Raw genomic sequence first — 23,917 nt, forward strand, 5'->3', positions numbered from 1 at the left:
AGTACTTGGACTTTCAGGTAATTGAGAAATTACTGTTTTACTAATTTAATCTTATTTTTAGAAGCCACTATTAAAGGACTTGATATCCCATCTTTAGAAGTCATTAAATCAAACTAATTTCTGGGCACCTGTTTGCTCTCACTAGGCAACCAGTTCTGAGTACAAGATTATTGGATACATTATCTGCTCAGACGTTCGATCTATGCCTATGAAAACATAAAAATCATGTATTCATTTCTAATGACAGCTTAAACTAACACACTGCATATGCATGGATCAAAAGGAGAGCACTGAAAAATGTACAGACATATGAAAGACTTCTCTAAAATTTGTAATTTAAAAAATCCTTAGAAGAACGTGAATGTGATCAGTTTCATTCTAAATTCATGTGCGTTACTTCAATAATGAGCATGTGAACCCTTTTTTACCTTTGGGGAAAATACTGGAGAACTTAGGAAGGGAAGGGAAAAGCCAAATGTGGTTCCCCTGCTGTCAGAAGGCAAAGAGAACTGAGCGTTGATACGCAGCATCACCATTCCTCCCTACTGTAAACCACTGTAAATCAGTTCTTTCCCTCAGAATCACACGGAGCTGGTGTCAAAGTACATTGAAGGCACACAACACCCAGCATGAACAACCTCAGAGGACATGATTGGGTTCCCTGATCAGAGCTGATAACTTCCAGCTGGAGTGCCTGCTTTTCCCCAGTTTGTCTTGCTGCTTGCCAGCAAGACAAATGCTTTTTTCCAGCGGAGAGGGGAGGAGGCCAGGAGAAGCAGCAGTGTGATAAAAACCCCAGCTCAGAGCTCACAGGGAGAGCATTGCACAGTTATTTATGCGTATGGCAGTTTGGATCCAGGCCAAACCCATCCACCTGACAGCCCATGTGCTTAGCCAGTTGTATATGCACAGAGCACTGCATGTAAGCAACCGATCGCTACACATCTACTTATCTTTTTCCAAAGCCAGCATGTTTTTTAAACAAGCTAGGAAGACAAGCTAGACGAGAGAGATGTTAGCAGAAAGATGACTTTTCTTCAAATTAATGGCATTTTTAAATACTGTCTTAAAAATCTTAATCTTTCAGGTTACAAACGGCATTTTAGATTATCAGCATAATGTAAAAAGACAAACATCCTGTCACTTCCTATCTTGGTAATAAATCTACATGCATGGTATTTTAGATTATTCAGCATAATCTAAAAAGACAGACATCCCGTCACTTCATATCTCGGTAATAAATCTACATGCATGGGTTTTTTACTCATTTTAGCTCCCATTTTAGACAGATAAGTAGCACTGTTGAAGCATCTCTGCATTTATTTGCCACTAATTAATCAGTCAGGCATCCGTCTGCTTTAACAAATGACAATCTACATGCATCTATGCAAGGTATGGCTTTAACTCTTTTACTCTGTGAGGTGTTAGATTTTTAGATAATTCCTCTTCTATAGTAACTTTGTTTTTCCTGACTACTGTTGAGCTACAGGTGATAGCCATGCAGAATCTCATGCACAATCAACATCCCAGAAATATCACTGATCTAGTGCAAGGAACTATTTCTCTTCCTGTACTAAATGAGTTGTTGAAAATACCAGTATACCGATGTTTTTTTCAGTGTTTGCGACTTCCAGAAGTTCATGTATTACATGTATGCATGTACTTAACAGTATACTGTAATTTGGACTCCCAAACAAATCAAGAGAGGACTGAAATTTCAAGAAAGCATATGACTTGGTAAAACAAACAAACACCTTCAGTCTTATCGACATGATTAGCAAGGTACTTTTCTGCTTCTTTGAAAGGCTTTGAAATGGAAAATCCCAGGAAAGTAAAATATTGAGACCTATCATATAAGTTAATTAACAGCTATGGCCAAACTTAACCTCAGTTTTCAAATTTGACAAATTAACAGTTTTAAACTCTGACAAAGTTAATCTTTAGTCTTAAATAGCTGTGTTCAACTCTCATGAGGAAAGAGTCAATGTGCTACTGTCAGCATTAGTCACTCATGGAAATGTACCTGGAGAATTGCAGATCTAATTGTACACAGTGCTTTGCAATTCCCCAGCTGAAATAGAAACAAACACTGCACACCTTTTGCTGACTTCAGAAACTGAGATTAGGATCTATGTGAATGACAGTATCATCCAAGAGACCAGGTCCAGTCTAAGTCTCATTAAATGGGAGGTTTTCCAGCAACTTTTCGGGAAACATGGTACTGAATGCTGACCGCCACCACTGTCATCACTGTAATAATGCAAAAGCGACTTACACCGTTACGGAGTTTTTATCAATGCTCACAGATCAGACAATATATAAGAAATCTGAGACAGTAGCGTAGCCACTGGGCAGCAGGCAGGGGAAGGATGTGCCCTCCAGATTTCACACATACTGCTTTAAAATGTGCACTCTGCATTGGAAAACACCAAGGATTGCCCACAATGGGCTGCAGAGAGTGTGGCATAGGATGATGCTGCTTCCATCATTTCACTGTTAAATTTATAGTACCATCCACACCCCTGAAGTGTCAACAAAAACTATTTCCCATCTCAAACCCACACTTCCTGAATGTCTCCTAGTCAAGATTTTTTTTTTTTTAGTCAACCAAATCAGTGCCAGTGATTTATTGCCATTTGTATCATGCTCTCTTATGTCAATTTTCTTCAGGAAGGAAAATAAAAGCAGTAAGGTTCCATGAGGACCACTCTCCTATTGGAGTGTATGGCCAAAATTATCATGATGAAGGCAACTTTTAGGTAACCTGTATGCTTATAAAAATTACCTTCCTTTTTTCAACACAGGGCTTGGGCAGACAACGAAGAGAGTGAACAGTTCTTATCTGCTTATGTCAGTCCACAATGGAAGAAAATATGACAGAAATGGAAACCAGAAGCACAAGGAAATGAAGTGCAAATGTGTGCTAAATGGAGTACCTGTACTCTTGCCCAGAGTGGGTCTGCTGCATGCAGAATTCTGTGCACAGGTCTTAGAATACACCCAGAGACTTATAATGCAGTATGATATGTAACTTCAAGTTGTAGGAGAAAAGTTTCTCTTTTCTGCCCTGTTCTGTGAATTACCATCAGTGCACCCAGTATTGACCTTCCCATGATGGGGTTCATATAGTACCATACCATACAGGTGTATTTATTTTTCTTTAGGAAATGTAGAAGAGGGAGTTCCACAAACTTCGTGTAGGTTTCCACAGAAATAAGCTATGCTTGAAAAGGCCTGTCTTGTCTGTGGTCTATAATCCCCATGTAAGGGCTAACAGTTACCAACCAGAATGCTACACTACTTTCGGTATGTGAATGGCCATTTTTTGTTTCTTTCTGACACCTTATCAATTAAATTATATGGAATTCTGTGCCTGCACTTGAATATCAAGCTGCTATTATGTGTATAAATTAATAAGAATAAACAATATGGAGAAAAACATAATTACTGTATTCCTGTTTCAGAGAGGCATTTTTCCAGAACCATTATGAGTATCTGTAATAGTTGATGTATTTTGTGTTTTCTTACAAGAGATCCTCCTTTTCACTGCTGAAATATATAAGCTCAAGATGGTTCTTTCCTAAAGTGTATCAGGAAAATGGCAGAATGAAATATAGCATACCAATGAAAGTCAGGCTTGACTTATAGATAAAGGAAGGTTACTGTTACGGCACTTACTGTGTTGAAAGGAAGGTGAAATGTTACAGTTGTAATTACTTAATGAAATAAGATTTATGAAACACATTTCATTGTGTTTTTTCAAAACTTTCATGGGTGTCAATAGTTCATCAGTTGTAAAGTGCACAATACTGCCATCTTCTGTATCTATGACGCAGAAAATCGTGTGGTTTTACATGTATGCTCTGCACAAACAAACAGTAAAAGTAATAAAAATGTCAAATCCTCCATTTTAAAAGACAATCCACAATCTAAAATATTGTTAGGTAATAGAAGAGAGGTCACGGTCTGAATATTCACTGGTCAAACAGCAAACATAACTGCTGACTACAGCAGTCACATGTTTGCTTTGAGTAACTTCACTGAGCTTCGGCATAAATAAGATGATGCTCATTATGATGTTAACAAACAGCACAGTCAATTAATCCAGTTTTGACAAAGCCTGCTCTGGTATGCTTCTCTGCCTGCAGCTCAGACTATTTATCCTCTAGGATACACAAGTTCCTACACTGTGGTTTCTGACAATAATTTAGATCTTAATCAACAATGTACATTATTAATGGCTATGCAAAACGTGCCCAAGCAAAACCTAAAAATTCACTGCCTCTGAAGACTGCAATCTATAACGCGTGTCACTGAGGAATTGATTACTGACAACTTGCATATTTCGACCCATCATATCCACGACTTTATTTGCATTGTAATTCATTTCCTGCCATGAAATACATTTATAATCAAGACAGGTAGCATGTCTCAGAGACAATTATAGGAATATATCAGCAGCATCAGGTAAATTCATCCATATAGCAGCCTGATGTTCCCCTGCTATACTGGAGCTGTGACTTTCCTCAGCAGTTTCATAGGCTGTAGGCCAGGACAGCTATCCATCACTCATGTTCATAGCAGCCAAGAGACAAATTAGAAGCTTGCCTTTTGGCAAGCACTGCACACCTCATGTTTCCAAACATATGTCATGAGGTAACCAACACAACGCAAGAGAGGACAAGCTGTCAGCAGCTAGTCACTTCAGCTGGGGAGTACTGATGTAGCACAGGCTGCAACGTGCCGAAAAAAGCACAGGGTAGCTGCTGCACAGTGCACCAAGTGCACTGCTTTCCTCAGTAAGGCTGGGAAGCTAACCACTATGAAAGATTCAGTAGACTAAGTTAATTCTGGTCTTTAAAGACAATTTAGTAAACTGGAATTTAAAATGCTACTTTTCCACACGTTTACTGAATCCTAGTTCTTGGCTGGAGGAGTAACTTTATCTTCTCAGATGTGAATACAAGAGCAAGAGATGTGAATTACAAGGAGAACCTGCTGGAGTGAGTCCAGAGGAGGCCATGAAGATGATCAGAGGGCTAGAGCACCCATCCTGGAGGCAGGCTGAGAGAGTTGTTCAGCCTGGAGAAGAAAAGGCTCAGAACATACCTTGGAGTAGCCTTCCAGTATCTAAAGGGGCCTACAAGAAATCTGGAGAGGGACTTTTTACAAGGGCACATAGTGACGGGACAAGGTAAATGGCTTTAACCTGACAAGAGTACATTTACATTAGACATCAGGAAGAAATTCTTCACGACGACACTGGTGAGACAGTGGCACAGGTTACCCAGAGAAGTTGTGGCTGCCCCATCCCTGGCAGTGTTCAAGGCCAGGCTGGATGTGGCTTTGAGCAACGAGGTCCAGTGGAAGGTGTCCCTGCCCATGACAGGGGGGTTGGCACGAGATGATCTTTAAGGACACTTCCAACCCATTTCTATTTTACTGTGATTCCATAAACAGCTCTGGCCTCGTTTTCCAAATTTTAGAGAGGCAACTTTGATAATGCACAAACACGCTAAGAACAGCTGTAGCCGCCAGTCATCCAAACCTTGTCCTCTTCCCCCTGCATTCACTACCCAGCTCACTGGAGCTGCAGCTTCACACGGATGAAGGGCGGCTAGAAAACCACGGCTGCAGGCCATCAACTCCTGTGCCTCCTAGCACCCTCCTCAGCGACCCGGCCACAACTGCGAAGGACAGCAGACACCCTTGCCCGGTCCCTCCGCCTCCGGTGCCCGGAGCTCGTCCACAGACCGCACCGCCCCCCGCCAGGCGGCTTCGATCGGTCCTGTCCCCCGGCAGCACAGTGCGCATGCGTGCTCGCACCTCCCACCCGGACCTGCCGCTGCCAACGCTCCCCGTTCGGGCTGCCGGAAGGGATTTTGCGCCCTTCCGTCGATGGATCACGTGACATCCCCTGGTAACGCAAGATGGCGGCGCCCATGTTGCTGCCCGAGTCCCCTCTGGGGAAGTTGAGGTGAGGCCGAGGCTGGTACCGGTATTGGGCCTCCCCGCCGCCTCTGGGGGAAAGGGGAAGTGCCTGGGGATCCCAGAGGAGGGTCGTGGCCCAGCCCTGGCTGACACCACCCCGGCCGTACGGCGGCCACGGCTGAGGCCGCCTCGCGGACGGGCCTGGGAGTGGCGCAGCTGACGTGCGACAGCGGCCATGGCTGACGGACCGCCGCCGGGCACGGGAGATGAGCGGGATGTGTGCAATCGGCGCCCGGGGGGGGTGGAGGTTGGAGCGCGGCCTGGCGCTCGGGATGGCCAGCGGGGCTGTGGGGAGCTCTCGCAGGAGGGGCCCGAAGCGGGATGGGGGTGGGGGAGGGCACAGTGCCGTGGGACGATCGGCGCTGCCAAGAGGGGAGCCGGGGCGGAGGTCAGCCCTCCACACCCAGGGGAAGAGGCGGCCACGGGACGGTGAGAGGCTAGGCGAAGGCCGCCGCGCGGGGAGACAGCCGGAAAATCCGGCTCCCTCCGCGGATGTTGGGATCCCCGCTCCCTGTCTTCGCAAGCGCCTTCCCTCCGCGCTTGCTGGAGTGGTCTTCATCGCCAGTGCTGTGTGGCTGGAGGGGCAAGCGAGCCAAGTCGCTGCTCCTTGAGCTTAAGCTGTTTGCCCGCCTCCTCGTGTGCTGCTGTGGGCTGGGAGTGAGGAGAGTTGCTGGCTCTGTTTCTTAGGCTTCACGAGCAGTTAAGGAAGTCTGGGGACTGGGAAGGAGGTATTCTCATTTGCCGGCCTGAGGCATCTGCTGAGTGCATGAGATTGGCTTCAAGCAGGTGGCATTAAAGGAGGACTCACTAGGCTTGCTTAACTGATAAATGCAGGAGGCTCAGATGTGGGCATTGCATATGGTCAGGCATTGCTCTTTGAGGGCAAGTGTTCTGTTGCTGGAATAGCTACCATGATGGCATGCAAACGGTGAGGTTGTGAGTAAGCCTGAACAGAAGGGTTAGAGATGCAGGTGAGGTTTTGGCTGTCTGATTTACACCTATGGAATCTTTTAGAATTACATACTTCAAAACCTGAAGATTTTGATCTCCTATTTGAATATTCTGCATGGCAGAATGACAAGGGCTGAAGATACCCTTCCCTCCTATTTTTCCATTATGAAGTGGCTAGAAAGAATAAAGTTAGAATGAAATATGATAGAAAAGGGGTTGATACGAAAAGGCTTTCAGATACTTAAGGCTTTTATGACTGTAACAAAAGTATGGTGTTGTTTCTAGGCAGCCTTGCTGAGCTTTCAGACAAGGAAGGATAAATCTGGCCAAGCTTCAGTAGCAGAAGAGTAGACACCTGTGCAGTGGTGGTGAAGTGTGCTTTTCTTACAGGTACATTAAGGCTGCTGCCTGTAGAGACTATCAAAGGAGATGGGAAGGGACTTAAAATTTCATACCCTATGTAAGAGAGGAAGACTAGAATGAAATGAAAGGTGTGCCAAAATTGTAGGATAGGAGAGCTGCAAATTTTTCTCCCTAATCTTACCTAGTATCCAAGTTTCAGGAACTAAGGGAGATTTCATGGAGTTGTCAATAATGTGAATACTGCACAGCTCTGGAAGGTTGAGACCCTCTGTGTTGTGTCCAAATGTGATTGCTGCTGCTGTCTGCATGTAGCTCTGACAGCAGGGCTACAGATTCATTATCATGTCAGATCTCCCTGTAGAGTTACTGTTTCATATGAATAGCTGTTAATTTTGTGGTTTGTGGGGTTTTGGACTGCTGATGTAAATTGAGTGCATGTATGAAGTAAAAACCCTTTGCTTGGCTGTTTTAATGTAATTAATACTCTCTTATCCTCAGCCATCAAAAATACAGAGCTATTCTAAAGAAAGAAAAACGAAAAAAAAAGCGTCAGGCACTTGCCAAACTAAGAGACTCTGGTAAGTGTGGTTTGTATTGTCAGTGGAATGAGTAGGTTGTGATTTTTGTTTTTTTTAAAGGATATAATTTTGTGTATCTTTGCTGAGTACAGCGTCCAGTTATTTAGATGCATTGTTTTGTGGGTTTTCTCAGAAACTACAGAAAAAGATGAATCAGTGTCAGAGGAGGAAGAAGAGGAAGTGGAAGAAGAGGAGGAAGAAGAAGAAGAAGAAAAGAAACTTGAGGCAGAAAGGTGAAAAATCTAGAAAATGCCATATACGCAGTAAATGCATTTGTAGTCAATTACACTTTGATACTTTGAAAAGTTTAAATATAGTCTGTAAAACTGAATCCATTTTGTCTATTTTCAGCAATACAGTTTTTTCTCTAAAGTCTGAATGATTCCTGTGGAATTTTCTCTTTTAATGAAGATTGGATGACCCGTAGTTATTCCTCAACTAATACATTTGAATTGTATGCATGAGAATTCCATCACTTGTGGGTAGTCATTAAATTTTGTCTAAGTGTTACTGTTTCCTTGGTAGACAAAAGCTACATGAGCAGTGGTTGCTGAGAGAAGAAAAGGCCCAAGAAGAGTTCAAGCTTAAGAAAGAAAAAGAAGAGGCTGCAAGAAAACGTCAAGAAGAAGAAGAGGTGACGTATAAATCACGTATTACAGTTGTGTCTGGCAGCAAGGTAGATTTAGTGTAGTACCTTTTACTGTTCTGTAGTGGACTCAGTTTTCTTGATGTCGGTATGTTTGAAAGAGTAAGCTCTTTTTTTTCCACTCTAGAAGAGCAAAATTAAAGCAGGAAAAAAAACCACTCTTTAAAATTTTTTTATTTTGTTCTCTGGAGATTTAGTTGCTTATGACTGGATGAAAACTTAATGGTCAGGGAGTTGTATTACAACATGATTGTTTTGAATTTGACTGATTATAAAGCATTAGTTTCCTTCAATAATTTTTTTTTTTATTTTTTTAATCATAAAGAGGAAGATAAAAGAAGAGTGGGAAGAGCAGCAAAGAAAAGAGAAAGAAGTGGCACAGCAGAAGCAGCAGGAGAAGAAAGAGAGAGAGGTGATTCCTGGCAGTGGGAGGATAAACGTGTTACATATCTTCTTACATTATCAGATACAGCAGCCTCCTTGTTGGAAGAGGGATTTCATTCTAATTAGCCATTGTATAAATGTGTTAGAATACTATTTCTCTTGGTTCTGTCTATATTCCTGAAACTGTTACTCACTTTTAAAGAGGATACAGTGAATCCATACACCTAGAAGCAACTAGGTTTTCGTAGTATGCAATTTCTGTATCTATTAAATACAAAAGCACACTGTGAATTCAGGTTCTGATGTACACTTTTTGCATCACGCATTAAAGATAATTCTTACTTAATAGAATCACAGAATGTTTTGGATTGGAAGGGACATTAAAGCTCATCCAGTTCCAATCCCCTGCCATGGGCAGGGACACGTTCCACTAGACCAGGTTGCTCAAAGGACTGTCCAGCCTTGGCCTTGAACACTTCCAGGGAAGGGGCAGCCACAATTTCTCTGGGCAACATTTTCCAGTGCCTCACCACCCTCACAGTAAAGAACTTCTTCCTTAAAATGTCCCAGTTGAATACAGCCAGTGTTGAAGAAAATGCCGTATGAGGATATGGATTATGGAATTACATTGCTGCTGTTCCTTAACACAGTTCTTAAAAGATACAGCTCTTCTTTACCCGACTCATCCAACAGAACGTATCTTTTTTCAGAGCTCTTTGAGTGGAATAAAAAATGGTACTGAAGACACAAGGCAATGATAACTTTTCTGTTAACAATACATTCTTCTTAAGTTTTAGAAGTTGAATGGCCTGGATGTAAGATGTCCTGTAGAGAATTCCAACGTGAGGACTGGCCTATCAGCAAGAAAGGGTGATTGCAGCTTTCTAGGATCGGTCATGTTAGCTTCTCAACAATCACAAAAGATTCCTGTCATTTCACTGGGAGGTGTCGTGCTACTGTGTCTCATAGCCACAGCAGGAGAAGAGACATAAGCGAACAGGACTGGCTCCTGCATGCAGTAGTTGGTTTTGTCACTACTTACATAACACTTGCATGAGCAATGAAAAAGACCAGCAGTTGTTGTATTTCCTGTCTTACTTCCTCTTGTGTGAAGTGTCCTATTTCTTTCTTTGTAGAATAGGAAAATAATGGTTATGTCCTTTATTTAAGGTTGAGATATAGTTTCAAGAGAGTTGAACCGCAGGTTCAACTGCTTCACTAGTAACAGCTCGATTTTATTCCTGTCTCCTTGTGTCTGGCTTTGCCCAAGCCCACAGTGAACTCATTTACTTCCCTGAGCTAGATGGAAGGTGCTTTCTTCTTGGTTTGGTTGTTGGCTGGTTTGTTTGGTTTGGGTTTTTGTTGGCTGGGAGGGTTTTGGGGTTTGGTTGGTTGTTGTGTTTTTTTCTGGGTTACTATTTTACTGGCTTAGTGGGTTGAATTGGCTCATAGAAGGCAATGATAGTCGCCCAGAGGGAAGCCGTACCCAGCTGTGAGTGGAGCCACTCATTTCAGCAGCAGAAAGTTGATAGCTGATTTTGCCTGTCTCTTTAAACAGCAGTTTATTCAAATTCTGAGTTAATGATTTGAAAAATAAAATAAAATAAAATTCCCTCCCTAAGGTGAGAAAATAGATTTTCTGATTTGGTGGGGTTTTGATTATTATTTTTTGATTATTATTTTTTTGATTTTTTTTTTTTTTGGTGTGTATTTTGGGTTGGGTTTTTTTTATGATGTTTGATTTGGTTTGTTTTATTTTTCCCTATTAAGATGAATAGTATCTGACACACTTGATAATGCTGTCTGGATCCTTGTGTTGGATTGCCTTTTTTTTTTTTTAATTTGCTCTTTTTAATTAATTAATTCTCTTCCAAGTGAGAACAAAGTTTTCTTATATTCGTTATATTTAAATGTTTTTTTTTCTTTTATTTCTTGGAACATCCTAGCATAATTTCTTAGAACACATTTCCAGCCAGTTTCGGAGGGTGACTATTGTTTTGCTCAGCCAACTTAGAAAAAGAAAGGGGAAAAATAACCTCATTGTTTTCTGGTATTTCAAAGGCTAGATACAGTTAACTTATGATATATTAAAGTTTCTTAACAGTTAAATATTTTGCTTTAACAGAAGCTCACTAAGCAGTGTGTTTTTCTGTGTTACATAGAATGTTCCAAGTTGAAAAGCTTAAGGCAGCTAAATGATGATGAACCTGTCTGTAACCAGACTGAGTACTAGAGCAGGAGATACATTTTTCAGTAGCTCAATGATAGTTTTAAAAAAGAAAATGAAACTTTTAAAGTTGTCTAGCATTTAGATCAGAAAATCATCTACACAAGGGTGTTGTCTGATGTATCCTTTAATAGCTTTGTCGTACTTGAATTGCTACAGAGCAAAAGTAAACCTTCCATTTTTAAAGCAAACCCCATCAAACTTTTATTATGTATAATCACTGAGTATTGTAAATTAGGTTCTTAACTAAAGAAACCAGATGTTTTGTGTGTCTTCAGGGTTTTCACTAGTCCTGTGTTTGCACCATTTATAGGCAGCTGTGCAGAGGATGCTGGACCAAGCTGAAAGCCAGGTATGCTCAGAGACTTCCTCAAAAAGAACTGAAAAGTAATTTAATTGCCACCCAGTGTTTCCCTTCTAGCATGTTATCCATCTGCTCTCAAGAACCTAATGGCCTGAATAAATTTAATATGTAGTGGCTTGCATGAGCTGTAAACAATTATTTACTGGGTGGAACATAATTAAGCATATTTCTGGCTGGTTGGTGGCAGTGCACTTGTGCATGCTTATTCCTCTTCAGATCTGAATCAAAATAAATCTGGAAATAACTGCTATGTGCTGTTCAAAAAAAAAAAAAAAAAGCAAAAAGCAAAACACTGCGTGTGATGGTTTATATGTGGATCAGAATTCTCAATAAATCTGTCAGTCCTTCTGGGTGGCAAGACAAACTTGTCTTTTTAAGCAGATGGCAGGCTCTAAATAGAAGTATTCTGTAGTAGAGGAGGCCAGGGATCTGTAATGGGAAAAATGAAAGGTGGGGGAGGGAGAAGCTAACTGCTTGGGTGCCTGGAAAAGCATGGATCTCAAGCTGGCAGCGTGTGGTTTTCATTTGAATCTTGGGGAGGATTAATTCAATCCTCCCACTGCCTTACAGAATAATTTGGCTTTGTATTCCTGTCCTGTGATAAACTCATGAAGATCCTTGCTCTGCTTAAACCACTGCGTGAATCTGAAAATTAAGTTTTAATCTAGTTAACCCACTGAATGTTGATTGCTGTAGCTACATTGGAGTTGAATTAAGTTCCAAATTATGTTTAAACTGTTATTTAGGTAGGGAATATAACTGTTTCATAATATGTGTGGAAAAATGCTCTGAGCTATCTGCCCAGAGCTCAAGATGTATTAGCAGCCATTTCTGCAAAGGAATAGGCAGAAATGTGCTATGTTAGACACTTCATTATAGTATCAGCGCAGGGATCAGTTACGTGCTGTTGAAGCAATGGTGCTGTTAAGTTACAAGAAAATTGTGTCTGAGAGTCATGAACAGAACTAGTAGCAGGGTCAAATGCTGCTTGTAAGTAAACAGTTTTTGGTTGATTTAAAATGAGAACTTAGGTGAGTCAGCTGTACAAATCTTTTGGTTAACAAAACGAAAATTCCCTTTTCAAAATGTGCTTTTTGTTGTCAGTGACAGCTTGCAACTTGATAATCCCATTTTGAATTACAGAAATTTTAATGGCCTGAGATTATAGTACAGAGGCTTTTACTTCCAGTGCCAACTGAATTTTTATTATTTTTTATTTTGGCCTTTGGCATGTTACTAGTATTTTAACCTTTTCTAGCTGCACAAAAACAATTATGATGGTAACCTTACTGAGCTCTGAGCTGTTGCAGAGACAAATGAGTAAATAGTCCTAGCTTTCTATCTGCCAGGTGTATAAAGGGCTGCTCAGCAGGTCCTGGACTGAAGTAGGTAACTGGCTAAGCTGAATGGAAAAAAACTGTCCAATATTTGTAATTCTTGTGGAAAACAAATGAAATTGCTGCTCAAGGAGCAAATACATTGCAACTCTTTTTTCGTTATAAAATATTAAGAAGCTTTTCATTTAACAGAAGAAAGCATCCAGTTTAGTGATTTCTTTTGTCTGTTGTTGTTGTTAAAAAAACAAAAGAAAAGACTTGTTCTTAAAACTGAGCAAGTATCAAGAAAGAGGTGTCCATCAACAGAGACCCAAGCCACTGGGCAGCTTTGTAACATAGTGCTTAAAGTAAGTTCAGCTTGCCTTGTAGTAACACAGCACTCATAACTGCATATGTATTTAATTGGTGATAGTGAGTTTATTTTGACATTGCATTTCTTTATTCTTTTTTAACTTCTGTGTATTTTAATGTTTGGTTTGTTGTTTTTTTTCCCCACAGCTGGAGAATGGTGTGACCTGGCATAACCCAGAACCCCCAGAGAATATAGGAACAGAGAAGGATAGAGCAAATTGCCCATTCTACATTAAAACAGGTTCCTGCCGATTTGGAGACAGGTAATTAATTGAATATTTACCAGCAAAGGAGTGTTTTGGAGAGATGAAAGGGAAGCAACTTGATTAGGTCATATGCAAACTGAAGAAAAATTGCTATGCAAATTACTTTTAATTTATTTGAATGTGGTTATGTTATTGATGATGGAACCAGACACTGAAAGCAAAAGTGTTCCCTAGCTGGAATTGAACTGTTTATTGTTAAGGCAAATTACTGGTGTTGCATCCTGGTTACATTGGTCAGACTGACTTTTCCTTTGCTCTGATGCATGCACAGATATATTCAAACAGAATATGTTTGATTTCTGTTATTAATACAGGCTTGGTATGTCATCTGGCTAAAAATCCCTGTTTTTTTGTGTGTATTATGGAGGACCTATAACTCAGCAGAGAAAGACTTCGATACTTATTATATGAATTGTCAGCATAAACTAATAAGGCTATTTTACTAATTTATATCACTGTCCAGCTATTGTAGCCTTCTCTGTCCTAGAAGTAATTTGTTTCAGTGTGGTGTATATTGTGGATAATTATGTGGTAATGCAACTCTGTGGCAGCTTCAAGTCTACACAGAATCACAGAATAGTTAGGGTTGGAAAGGACCCTTAAGATCATCTCGTTCCAACCCCCGATATGGGCAGGGACACTTTGCACTAAACTATGTCACCCAAGGCTGCGTCCAACCTGGCCTTGATCTATGCCCAGGGATGGAGCATTCACAACTTCCTTGGGCAACACATTCCAGTGCCTCACCACCCTCACAGCTAAGAACTTCTTCCTTGTATCCAACCTCATCTTCCCCTGTTCAAGTTTGAACCCATTACCCCTTCTCCTGTCACTACAGTCCCTAATGAAGAGTCCATCCCCAGCATCCTTGTAGGCCCCCATCAGATACTGGAAGGCTGCGATGAGGTCTCCACGCAGCCTTCTCTTCTCTAGGTGGAACAGCCCCAAATTTCTTGGGCCTGTCTTCATATGGGAGGTGCTCAAGCACCCAATCATTCTTGCGACCCTCCTCTGCACTTGCTCCAATAGCTCCATGTTCTTATGTATCTTTACTCTGAAATATGTGTCAGAATTCCTAAATAAAACTTTGGCCAGCTGTTTCACTGCAGGCAGCATTTTTGCTCTTCAGATGTTTAGTTCTTTGTATTTTTTATAGTATTTGTGTTTCAGTGATATTTAATGGAGGTAACCTCCTTGGATTAATGATGGATTGCATAAAAATCAGTTTTACTGTGAAGAGCCTTGGTAAATACTGAGAAATATCATATTCCACCTTTCTTGTCTCACTTGTTGTTACTGACATCAGCTACCTCTCCCATCTTCCTTCCTCCCCCTGACATACCTGCTTCCTCCATATTCTGGTCATTTTAACCTCTGGTGTTGTCAATAAGTTGAAGGACCAAGGTACAGCTAAGATAAGGACTAGAAGAATGGGTTGGAAGCTGAAATGCACCTCAGTGGTGAAAAATTGAGAGCCAGTGTTATCAATAAAATAATTGCTGAATCTTGTCAAAGCTCACTTTGTCTTGAAGAAGGTAAAAACTGGCTGAGTTCACCATTATTAATTTCCCTAGTAATTCAGACCCTAATACTTTGTAGTAATACTGGATTTTGGGTAATTCATTTTCCTCGAGGCTGTGTTCTGTCAAATATATTCATTTTGTGTACAGACAGTATTAGTTGGGTATAATATTTTGAGCTGCTATTATTCTACGAACTTCTATGATTCTATTCAAATAGAACAAATGAGTTGTCTCTGGGTTTAGTTTTGGGTTTGGAGTTTTGGTTTTGTCTGTAGTTTTTTTAAGTCAGAAGCGTCAACCACAAAGTGACAGTCAATTTCTGACTGACTGAATGCAGAAGGAAACTTCCGAAGTCTAGTTTGCAGTTGCCCATTTTGAGACCTCACCTCCTCCAATTTGTCTGTGCAAGTGCTAGATAAAGAGAGTAGACTAGTCTGACTTTTTCTGATCATGTCTTGAAAAGGAGAAATGTGTTGGGGAGTGCATGACCCAGTTGCTCAGGGCAGTGTTTGAAATGGAGATCATAAAGCACAGTGAAATAAACATGATGGCTAACATCTGTGTTAAAGGTTTGTAGAGCAGAACTGTGTTTTAGCATGTGAGGGAGGTAGCCTGAACATGATGGATGATGAGGGAGGTCTAATACTTTTACGGCTGCCAGGAAGATGCAGTTTAAGGTAAGACTTATTAGAAGAATTTCTTTTATTTATTTATTTATTTTTTAGAAGTGGAAAACCACCAATCTTGTACTCATCCAATTTCAGGTCTAAATGTGCCTTCCTTCCCTCAATTCTTCTCCCTACCTCTGTATGATAAGAAAAACTTCAGTAAAAGTTGTTCCACTTGCAAAATAAAGTTGCTTTCAAATGTCTTAAAAGATTGTCAGTAGTCTTTTTATAAAGCCCTTCAGACGTGGGGAACATTGTTTAAACCTAGTAGCTTAAAAGAACTTCAGCTCTTACTGTGTTACTAGTACCTATAGCTTTTGCAGATGTGCTTTTTTAAGTAGGAATGTATTTATGCATGGCAGCCCTAAGGTTATATGTAAACTCACTTCTGAAATAATTGTTTTAATAATTGAAGTATGTTAATCTTTCGCTAACTGATTTTATGTTGTAATATGTGTAACTTGAAATGGGAAGCGTTTGAAGTTTGAATAGATGCATCTTTGGCTCAAGGTGATGATCTTTTCCCTTTCCTTTCTTCACTACAAATGTCCAGGTGTTCTCGCAAGCATAACTATCCAACATCTAGTAAGACGCTACTCGTTCGAGGGATGTTCATTACTTTTGGCATGGAGCAGTGCCGGAGAGATGACTATGACACAGATGCAAGTCTCGAATATAGTGACGAGGAGACTTACCAGCAGTTCCTGGAGTTCTACGAGGACGTGCTCCCTGAGTTTCAGAACGTGGGGAAGGTTGTGCAGTTCAAGGTATGCATCTGAATGTAACAGCTTGTTAAATATCTAACATATACCACCTGAGTTGTTTTACTAGCCTTAACAGGAATTGTTTCCAGCATGCCTTAGCTAAATCCCATGCACACAAGAGAACCATACAGTTTCCTTACAGCAAACTGTACATCTCTCATGTCACTTGTAAACTTGTCAATGCTGTTATAGAGCATCGTCTTACTCCGGGTAAATCTTCTCTCCTGTTCCCTTGACTGTTACAAAAGCTTGTGCTTTTATATCACAAGTTACTCATACTGCTCAACAGTCCACTTACCTCACAGTCCCTGCTTTACTTAACCCTTGATAAGCCCCAGAGGGTCCACTAAGACTGTTAGACAGTATGCCTGAGCTATTGTATTTGTGCCTAAGGAATTAAAATAGTGGGGATATAAAATGTATTTGGACTATAAACACAGTGTAATTTTAGAGCTTGTTGGATAAAATAAAATCAGATTACAATGAATTGCAACAGTAGTAGACGTTTTGTTAGAAGGAATTATAAAAAGGTAAGTAATGTAAACGGTGTTGAGATTTGTCATCTATCCTTAGTTTATGTGCTTGGTTTGCTGAACATTCTGTACTGAATTTTCCCCATTTATGATTTCTTAATGGGGGAAAAAGAGGGACCTGTATATGGATACCCCAGAGATGACTGATGTGCGTTTACAGTCCCATGTTGCCTCAAAATACACAACTTGGATAGTGAAATTGCCTTGCGGTGAAGTCTAGTGCAGCATCCTTTCCTGCTTGCCATTCCTGAGTGTTTTCCTGCAGTCACCAGGAGGCAGGCAGTGCCTTTACTCCTTTCGTTTCCATCTACTGACAGCTGCCTCAGGACTGAGATTGCATTAGCATTTCAAGAAAGATGAAAGTAGAAAAAGTGAATTTTCAATAGCTGTATAATAAGCTTTGTAGGTAAAAAAACCTTCACTGGTTTGGAGGAGCATCCTCTCCACATTTTGACTCATGGACTCCCCTGACAGAGCTGCTGTGTTCCAACCTAGAAGATGGGATATAGATTCCCGATGAAGTGTGGGTGGAAATGCTGTCTCGCCATCTAACTCAGATCCTTGACTTTGTATCACTGTTATATGTAAACATGCAGAGTTGCACCTTCTTGGGTCCCTGTGACTAATAATGGGGTAAGAGCTTTTAGCATGGCATTTCTCAGCTTCTGAAGCAATTGTGCAACTCTGATGTGATTCTCATGGGTGTTTTCATTTATTAGAGATACTCAAATTGCATTTTGGCTGCAGGGGTCTTAACTGTGAGCTGAATCTCTGCTATCATTTTGGAATCAGATAATGCATACCCCTCTCTTACAGCTGACTTCCATTTCCAACGTGGCCTAAGGTTTTATTCTTGCTGCTCTTTCTGGGAAGCTACTTCAGAATCTGGCAGATCAGACAAAACACACTTCTTTTCCCACCCAAAAAATGTCTATGGCAAAACCATTCTTGGTTTTAGAATCATAGAATAGTTAGGGTTAGAAAGGACCTTAAGATCATCAAATTCCAACCCCCCTGCCATGGGCAGGGACACCTTGCTCTAAACCGTATCACCCAAGGCCTTGTCCAACCTGGCCTTGAACACTGCCAGGGATGGAGCATTCACAATCTTCCTGGTCAACCTGTTCCAGTGCCTCACCACCCTAACAGGAAAGAATTTCTTCCTTATATCCAATCTAAACTTCCCCTGTTTAAGTTTTAACCCATTACCCCTTGTCCTATCACCTACTGTCCCTCTTGAAGAGTCCATCCCCAGCATCCCTATAGGCCCCCTTCAGATACTGGAAGGCTGCTATGAGGTCTCCACGCAGCCTTCTCCAGGATGAACAGCCCCAACTTTCTCAACCTGTCTTCATATGGGAGGTGCTCCAGTCCCCTGATCATCCTTGTGGCCCTCCTCTGGACATGTTCCAACAGTTCCATGTCCTTTTTATGTTGAGGACACCAGAACTGCAAACAAAACTCCAAGTGAGGTCTCAAGAGAGCAGAATAAAGGGGCAGGGTCACCTCCTTCGACCTGCTAGTCACGCTCCTTTTGATGCAGCCCAGGATACGGTTGGCTTTCTGGGCTGCAAGAGCACACTGAAGCCGGCTCATGTTCATTTTCTCATTGACCAACACCTCCAAGTCCTTCTCCGCAGGGCTGCTCTGAATCTCTTCTCTGCCCAGCCTGTAGCTGTGCCTGGGATTGCTCCGACCCAGCTGTAGGACCTTGCACTTGGCATGGTTAAACTTCATGAGGTTGGCATCAGCCCACCTCACAAGCGTGTCAAGGGTTTGACATTGTTTATCTCAGCGTTTGACTGCTTGTTCTTTACTATTATTCAACTGCTTGTGGTTGTGTCTGAAGCCCTTGCCTAATCCAGTTCAGAGAGAGGTGTTCTCTGAGGGCCGGTCAGGGTTCACTGATGAAAGGAGCCACTTGCCTCATTAGGTGCTGATAACAGAAGAGGCCTCAAGTCAAAAGAAGCTGGGTACACTCTTCTGCCCTGGAGAACTGGCTTCTTGCCTGCTTGGGCCATCCCACCTCAGAATCTTTTGTAACTAGCAACAAGCTTTTGGGAAGTTGAATAATGTATTTTTGAGATCTTTAGATATACTTTGAATTCTAAATCATTATGAAAAAAGGCGTTTCAGAACTGTTCAGTGATGAAAGCTAGTGACTTCAGCTTTTCTAACTCATCTCATGAGGATGCTGTGAAGGTAAATGGCTCTAAAGATTCTCTTACTGTAATGAATCCTATGTTTCCACATGGGGATACTACTAATCATTTTCAGAGCAGGATTTGGCTGTTGCAGAGTAGAGGTGGTCCAGACAAGTGCAAGACAATGAGTACAGGCTGTCGTGCAGACTAAGTGAAGCAGAGGTCCCAGAGTTAATAAAAGCATAATGCTGGAAACCATCAAATGAAAGTCAGAAGGGTGTTTTTTTGTTTGTTTTGTCGAGTGTTTTGTTTGGGATTTTTTTTGTTGTTGTTTTTTTTTTTTTTGGCTAAAACTAAGTTCTCAGAAGAATCACTTAATAAGTTCACATTGATGAGCTGTGATAAATTGGAATAGCAGGATCTTAGCATGTGTGAGCTACTGTATAGCATAAACCTTGAGTTGTGCCAACTTTATGTTTCCATCCTCTTAGGTCAGTTGCAACTATGAGCCTCATCTTCGAGGAAATGTATATGTCCAGTATCAGTCGTAAGTACTCACAGTCTTATATAGTTTTACAACTAAACTCCAAAGTTCAGTAAAAACACTGTCTGTATAATCCAGTTGATTCATTCTCATACTGTAATGGGAGCCTAAAATTGTTAAATAATATCTGAAGTGATTGTAGGATGAGAACGTGATTTGTCATTTTTACTTATCAAAGGGAGAAGGACTGTCAGGCAGCTCTTGCTCTCTTCAGTGGACGATGGTATGCAGGCCGACAGCTTCATTGTGAATTTTGTCCTGTGACAAGGTGGAAAACTGCTATATGTGGTGAGTCACAAACTGAGAATGTGTGTTACTGAAAGTGTACTTCTGGAAGTGAAAAAGAGGGAATTAGCCTGTAGCTTTCAGATATGCCTAATGTTGTAGCTCATTTCTGTTTGGAAGACAAACATGCTGATTTGCTTGAATGCAGATCTAGGAAGGAAAGGGAATATTCCTGCCATGTCACATGTGTGTCTGAATTGTTCTAGTGGATGTACCTTGGCCTGGAAAAGAAGGTTTGGATCTATGCTTTAGAAATAATAATCTTAAAGTGAAACTACTGGAAGTACCAATTTATCTTTTTAAAAAGCAACAGCAGTTTCTGAACCATCAGTTCTTAGCACTAACTATCACATTCGACTTACCTATATTTACATTCTTAGATTAAGGTGGTAAAAGTATTTATGAAGATTGTTTTAAGCTAAAACCTTCATAACTGTTAGAAAGTCAATTCCAAGGAAAGTACATATTGAAAATTAATCTTGTGTGAATTACATTGACGGGAGGTCAGATACATGTTTTTCTGTTTGAAGATGTGAAATGCAGTTTATTAAGTTTCTTTCTGGTAGGCACATAATGAAGAAAGGGATTTAACAGGTCTGGTTCATAAAAAAAAAAGCAAACCCTAATCTGTTGCAGGCTTATTTGAAAGGCAGAAGTGTCCGAGAGGGAAACACTGCAATTTTCTTCATGTATTCAAAAATCCAAACAATGAGTTCTGGGAGGCCAATAGAGACATACGTATTTCTCCTGAACGGACTAATCAGTTGTCTAAAAACTCTGAAAGGAGAAAAAGGACAAGCCACCGTGATGACTATTACAGCCGCTCCAGGAGAAGGGGCAGCCCCAGCCCAGATCATTCTTACCGGAGAAATGGAGAATCTGAGAGAAAAAAGAACCGCCGCAAAAACAAGAGAAGGCGCCGATCAGGAAGGTCAAGAAGCCGAGAACGGAGGAGATCTCACAGCCGGGGCAGAAAGAGGAGAGGCCGCAGTCGCAGCAGAAGTCATAGTCGAACACGCAGCAGGAGCAGAAGCCGGAGTTCCTCTCGATCCAGGAGCAGGGGTAAAAAGAGATCAAGCAGCAGAGGAAAGAATAGTGAAACTCCCAAAACAAAGTGAGAATCACTTTTAGAAATTGCTAATTGATCAAACCTAGAGCTGACAAAGCAATCTTTCCAATAGGGCACCAGATATTTGAGTTTCAAATAAAGTGTTTTTGCACAATAAATGTTTCTTCCTAATAAAGGAACCTAATTCATTGTGTGCTAAGCTTCAGAAAATTAAAAGTTTTAAGTCCTATATAAGGTGCGAATGTCAAGTACTCTAGCTACTCTGTCCTGAACTGCTGCAACACCCGGATGCATACGGAGTACACACAGAGAGAGAAGTAAAGCTTATTTGGTATATGCTTATTTCTGTGTTACGTCTGTGTTAAATGTTTGCTGTCCCTGTAAGGAGTTAGTAGTACAGAACAGCCAGCGTGCTGTAAATTCACACCGCAGCATATTGCAGCCTGAAGCCTCTGTAGAAGACTGCCATTTATATTTTCCATCTGTTCATGGGAAATCTCTTTCAAGACAAAGTAAATATAATCCTGTTAAGAGTTGGAGAAAAGGGATCTAAAATACATTGCTGTTTGTACAGTACTTTCCCAGGAGGAGCTTTCTGGTCACTTGTGTTGGATTTTTCTCTCTCCCCTGACAGAGCTGCTGAGTTAAGTGCCTGTAGGGATTGCAGTAGACTAAAACCAAGTAGGAAGTACACAGAAAAACAATCGATTTATTCAGTATCTTAATCCCCAAGTATGAGTGGAGACCATGAGGTTGTAATCCTCGAGTGGGGATAGAAAATACTGTCCTAGCTCTTGGTTGCATGCCATTTGTAGTTTAAAACAACCTGCCTGACCTGTGAAGGAGCGGTGGAAAAGTGCACATCTGGTAACCAAAGATGCATGTATGTACTTTTGAAGGCTCAGGATGCTGGCAGAGTGGCTAAAGAAACTGCAGGGTTTATAAGTGAAACAATACTTCAGGTTTTTGGGAGAGGAAGAGCTGACTTTTTAGGCTTATCTTACAAATGGTTTAAGGCACCCTACTGCCTAGTTTTCCTATGGTCAAGGTGGAGAGTAGGGTACATGAAAGTGAAGTTATCGGGACACAACCTTTTTTAAGTGACAGCTTTATTAGCAAAGTACCTGCAATTAGATAAATCCTTACAAATATTTCTTCCCTTTTAAATGGGAGATTTGTGCTGTTAGCTGGACTGTACTTCACTGTTTAACTTAAGGTATTTAACTTGGGTACGTAAGTGTCTTTAGGTGCTTAGAGAGAGCAGACTGTGATACTGAAGGTGCCCTGAAGGGTCTGCAGAGGCACTTCCTTCTCTTCAGCCTCTCCAAAGAACTTGGGCTTCCGCTATTAGAGTACAGTTCTGACCACTGAAGTCGGAAACCTGAAGTAGAAATGCAGTGATCCCAAATTGGTATTCATTAACAATTCCTACAAAGTAATAAAGTCCCACAGAAAATCTGGATATCCAAACTTTACGACAGCATTCCTCACAAGAACCGTTTTTCCCCGAGGATAGTTGAGAGTGAATGAACATTGCTTCTGGATATAATATATATATATTTTTGCTTTTCTAAATGCATACTGCACCTAGCATGCTGAATATACATTTTCCTTCTTTCATGTGTAATTGTTGTCCAATATGGAGTAATACAACAGAATTGCTATATATTGATGTTCAGTTCAGAAACTACTTTCACTATATATTGTCATAGCTGTAGGCAGAATTGTAGCTTAGTTAATTTGATTAAATGTTTTAGTTATTAACAGGTGTAGGACTTGTAACTTAATAGCATAACTTTTGAAATAACTTTGTTTTAAAGGCATATTTCAAAGGATAGACAGCACTAAGTTTTAAATTACATTTGGGAAATTTGTGACCACTGGTTTCTTGTGCTGTACTTTTTTGTGACTAGACCTTACAGGCAGATTTTCCCCAAGGTTTCTATTTTTTCATAGATGCTCACTTGTCTAGTTGGGTCACTGATGCAGAATGTGGCAAATGCCAGTTCAGCACCCTGGAACAGGATTAAACTGGCAGGCCAGTAACACCTCCCTTTGGACGGTGCTGCTGGCTTCCCACAGCTGCTGCTGCACCAGCCTGCTGGTTAAGACTGACTCCTGCCATCTGTAGTGCACTGTACATCCTGTGTCAGGTGGCAGGCCATAGCTGAGCATTATACGAGTGAAATCAATTGCTGAGCTCAAAGGGCAGTAGTGGAATGGGTGGTGGGAACCCGTGACCAGCAAAGCAGGCTTCTGCAGGATTAGAAACTGGGTGCCAGCTAATGCCCATGTGAGAATTCCACAGGTAATTAGGCTTTGTGTCCCCATGGTTTTGTAATGGGATTTGGGAACCTGAGCTGCTGTATTTTTTAAAAAAATAAGTTCCTATAATAAATGGAAAAAAAAAAAAAAAAGACTTGCTCAGAGGTGCATGTAAAAAATTAAATATACTTTATTTCTGCTACTATAATGGCTGAAGCTTCAGCTTTTTTTTCTTGAGGCCTGGACCCAAATGTACTGGCTGTACCTGTGCAGTGTAGGACTGGTAGCTGTAATTATCATTCTCTTCTACACGCTATCTGTTTATTACACAGAAACTGAGTGCTGTAAAACTGACGTTTACTTTGCATTTGTTAGCATGAAACCTGGGATTCACCCAGTTTTCTGACTTCCATATATTTCAATATTGTTTCCCTACTTCATAATCTTTAGTGTTACATGCATGGTTTTGTGTTTCCTTATTACCTGAGTGAGCGTTTTATTCTGAAGAGACAAAAAGACTAGAAGTTTTTAAATGTTAGCTTAATTCTTTTTCCAAAGGGGAGAAACCCAAGAAGAACACAGAAAGGGTTTAAATTTGCAAGGAATAACTTGTTTTCACTGCCTGTTATTCTGCATTATTCCACATAAAAGGACCTTAGAAACT

General features: G+C 40.9%; 1 protein-coding gene across 3 annotated transcripts; it reads left to right on the forward strand.

Moving 5' to 3' along the window:
* Positions 1 to 5,841: 5,841 nt before the first annotated feature.
* Positions 5,842 to 23,386, forward strand: ZRSR2 (zinc finger CCCH-type, RNA binding motif and serine/arginine rich 2). 3 transcript variants are annotated; one of them, XM_061364524.1, is made up of 11 exons: positions 5,842 to 5,977; positions 7,804 to 7,883; positions 8,017 to 8,116; positions 8,409 to 8,517; positions 8,855 to 8,941; positions 11,454 to 11,492; positions 13,340 to 13,455; positions 16,203 to 16,416; positions 19,582 to 19,637; positions 19,813 to 19,922; positions 20,556 to 23,386. In XM_061364524.1, the coding sequence occupies exons 1-11, from the start codon at positions 5,931 to 5,933 to the stop codon at positions 21,035 to 21,037; spliced, it is 1,440 nt and encodes a 479-aa protein (XP_061220508.1). In that variant the 5' UTR covers positions 5,842 to 5,930; the 3' UTR covers positions 21,038 to 23,386. The 3 variants fall into 3 exon arrangements, with proteins under 3 accessions (XP_061220508.1, XP_061220510.1, XP_061220509.1); XM_061364525.1 differs by lacking the exon at positions 5,842 to 5,977 and adding an exon at positions 6,051 to 6,238; XM_061364526.1 differs by lacking the exon at positions 11,454 to 11,492 and having other exon boundaries at positions 5,901 to 5,977.
* The last annotated feature ends 531 nt before the right edge of the window (positions 23,387 to 23,917 follow it).

Source organism: Neopsephotus bourkii, unplaced genomic scaffold (assembly GCF_033783945.1).
Source record: "Neopsephotus bourkii isolate Nb327-2 ecotype Australia unplaced genomic scaffold, CSIRO-AGI_Nbou_v1 NB_1234, whole genome shotgun sequence".
NCBI classification, from domain to species: domain Eukaryota; kingdom Metazoa; phylum Chordata; class Aves; order Psittaciformes; family Psittacidae; genus Neopsephotus; species Neopsephotus bourkii.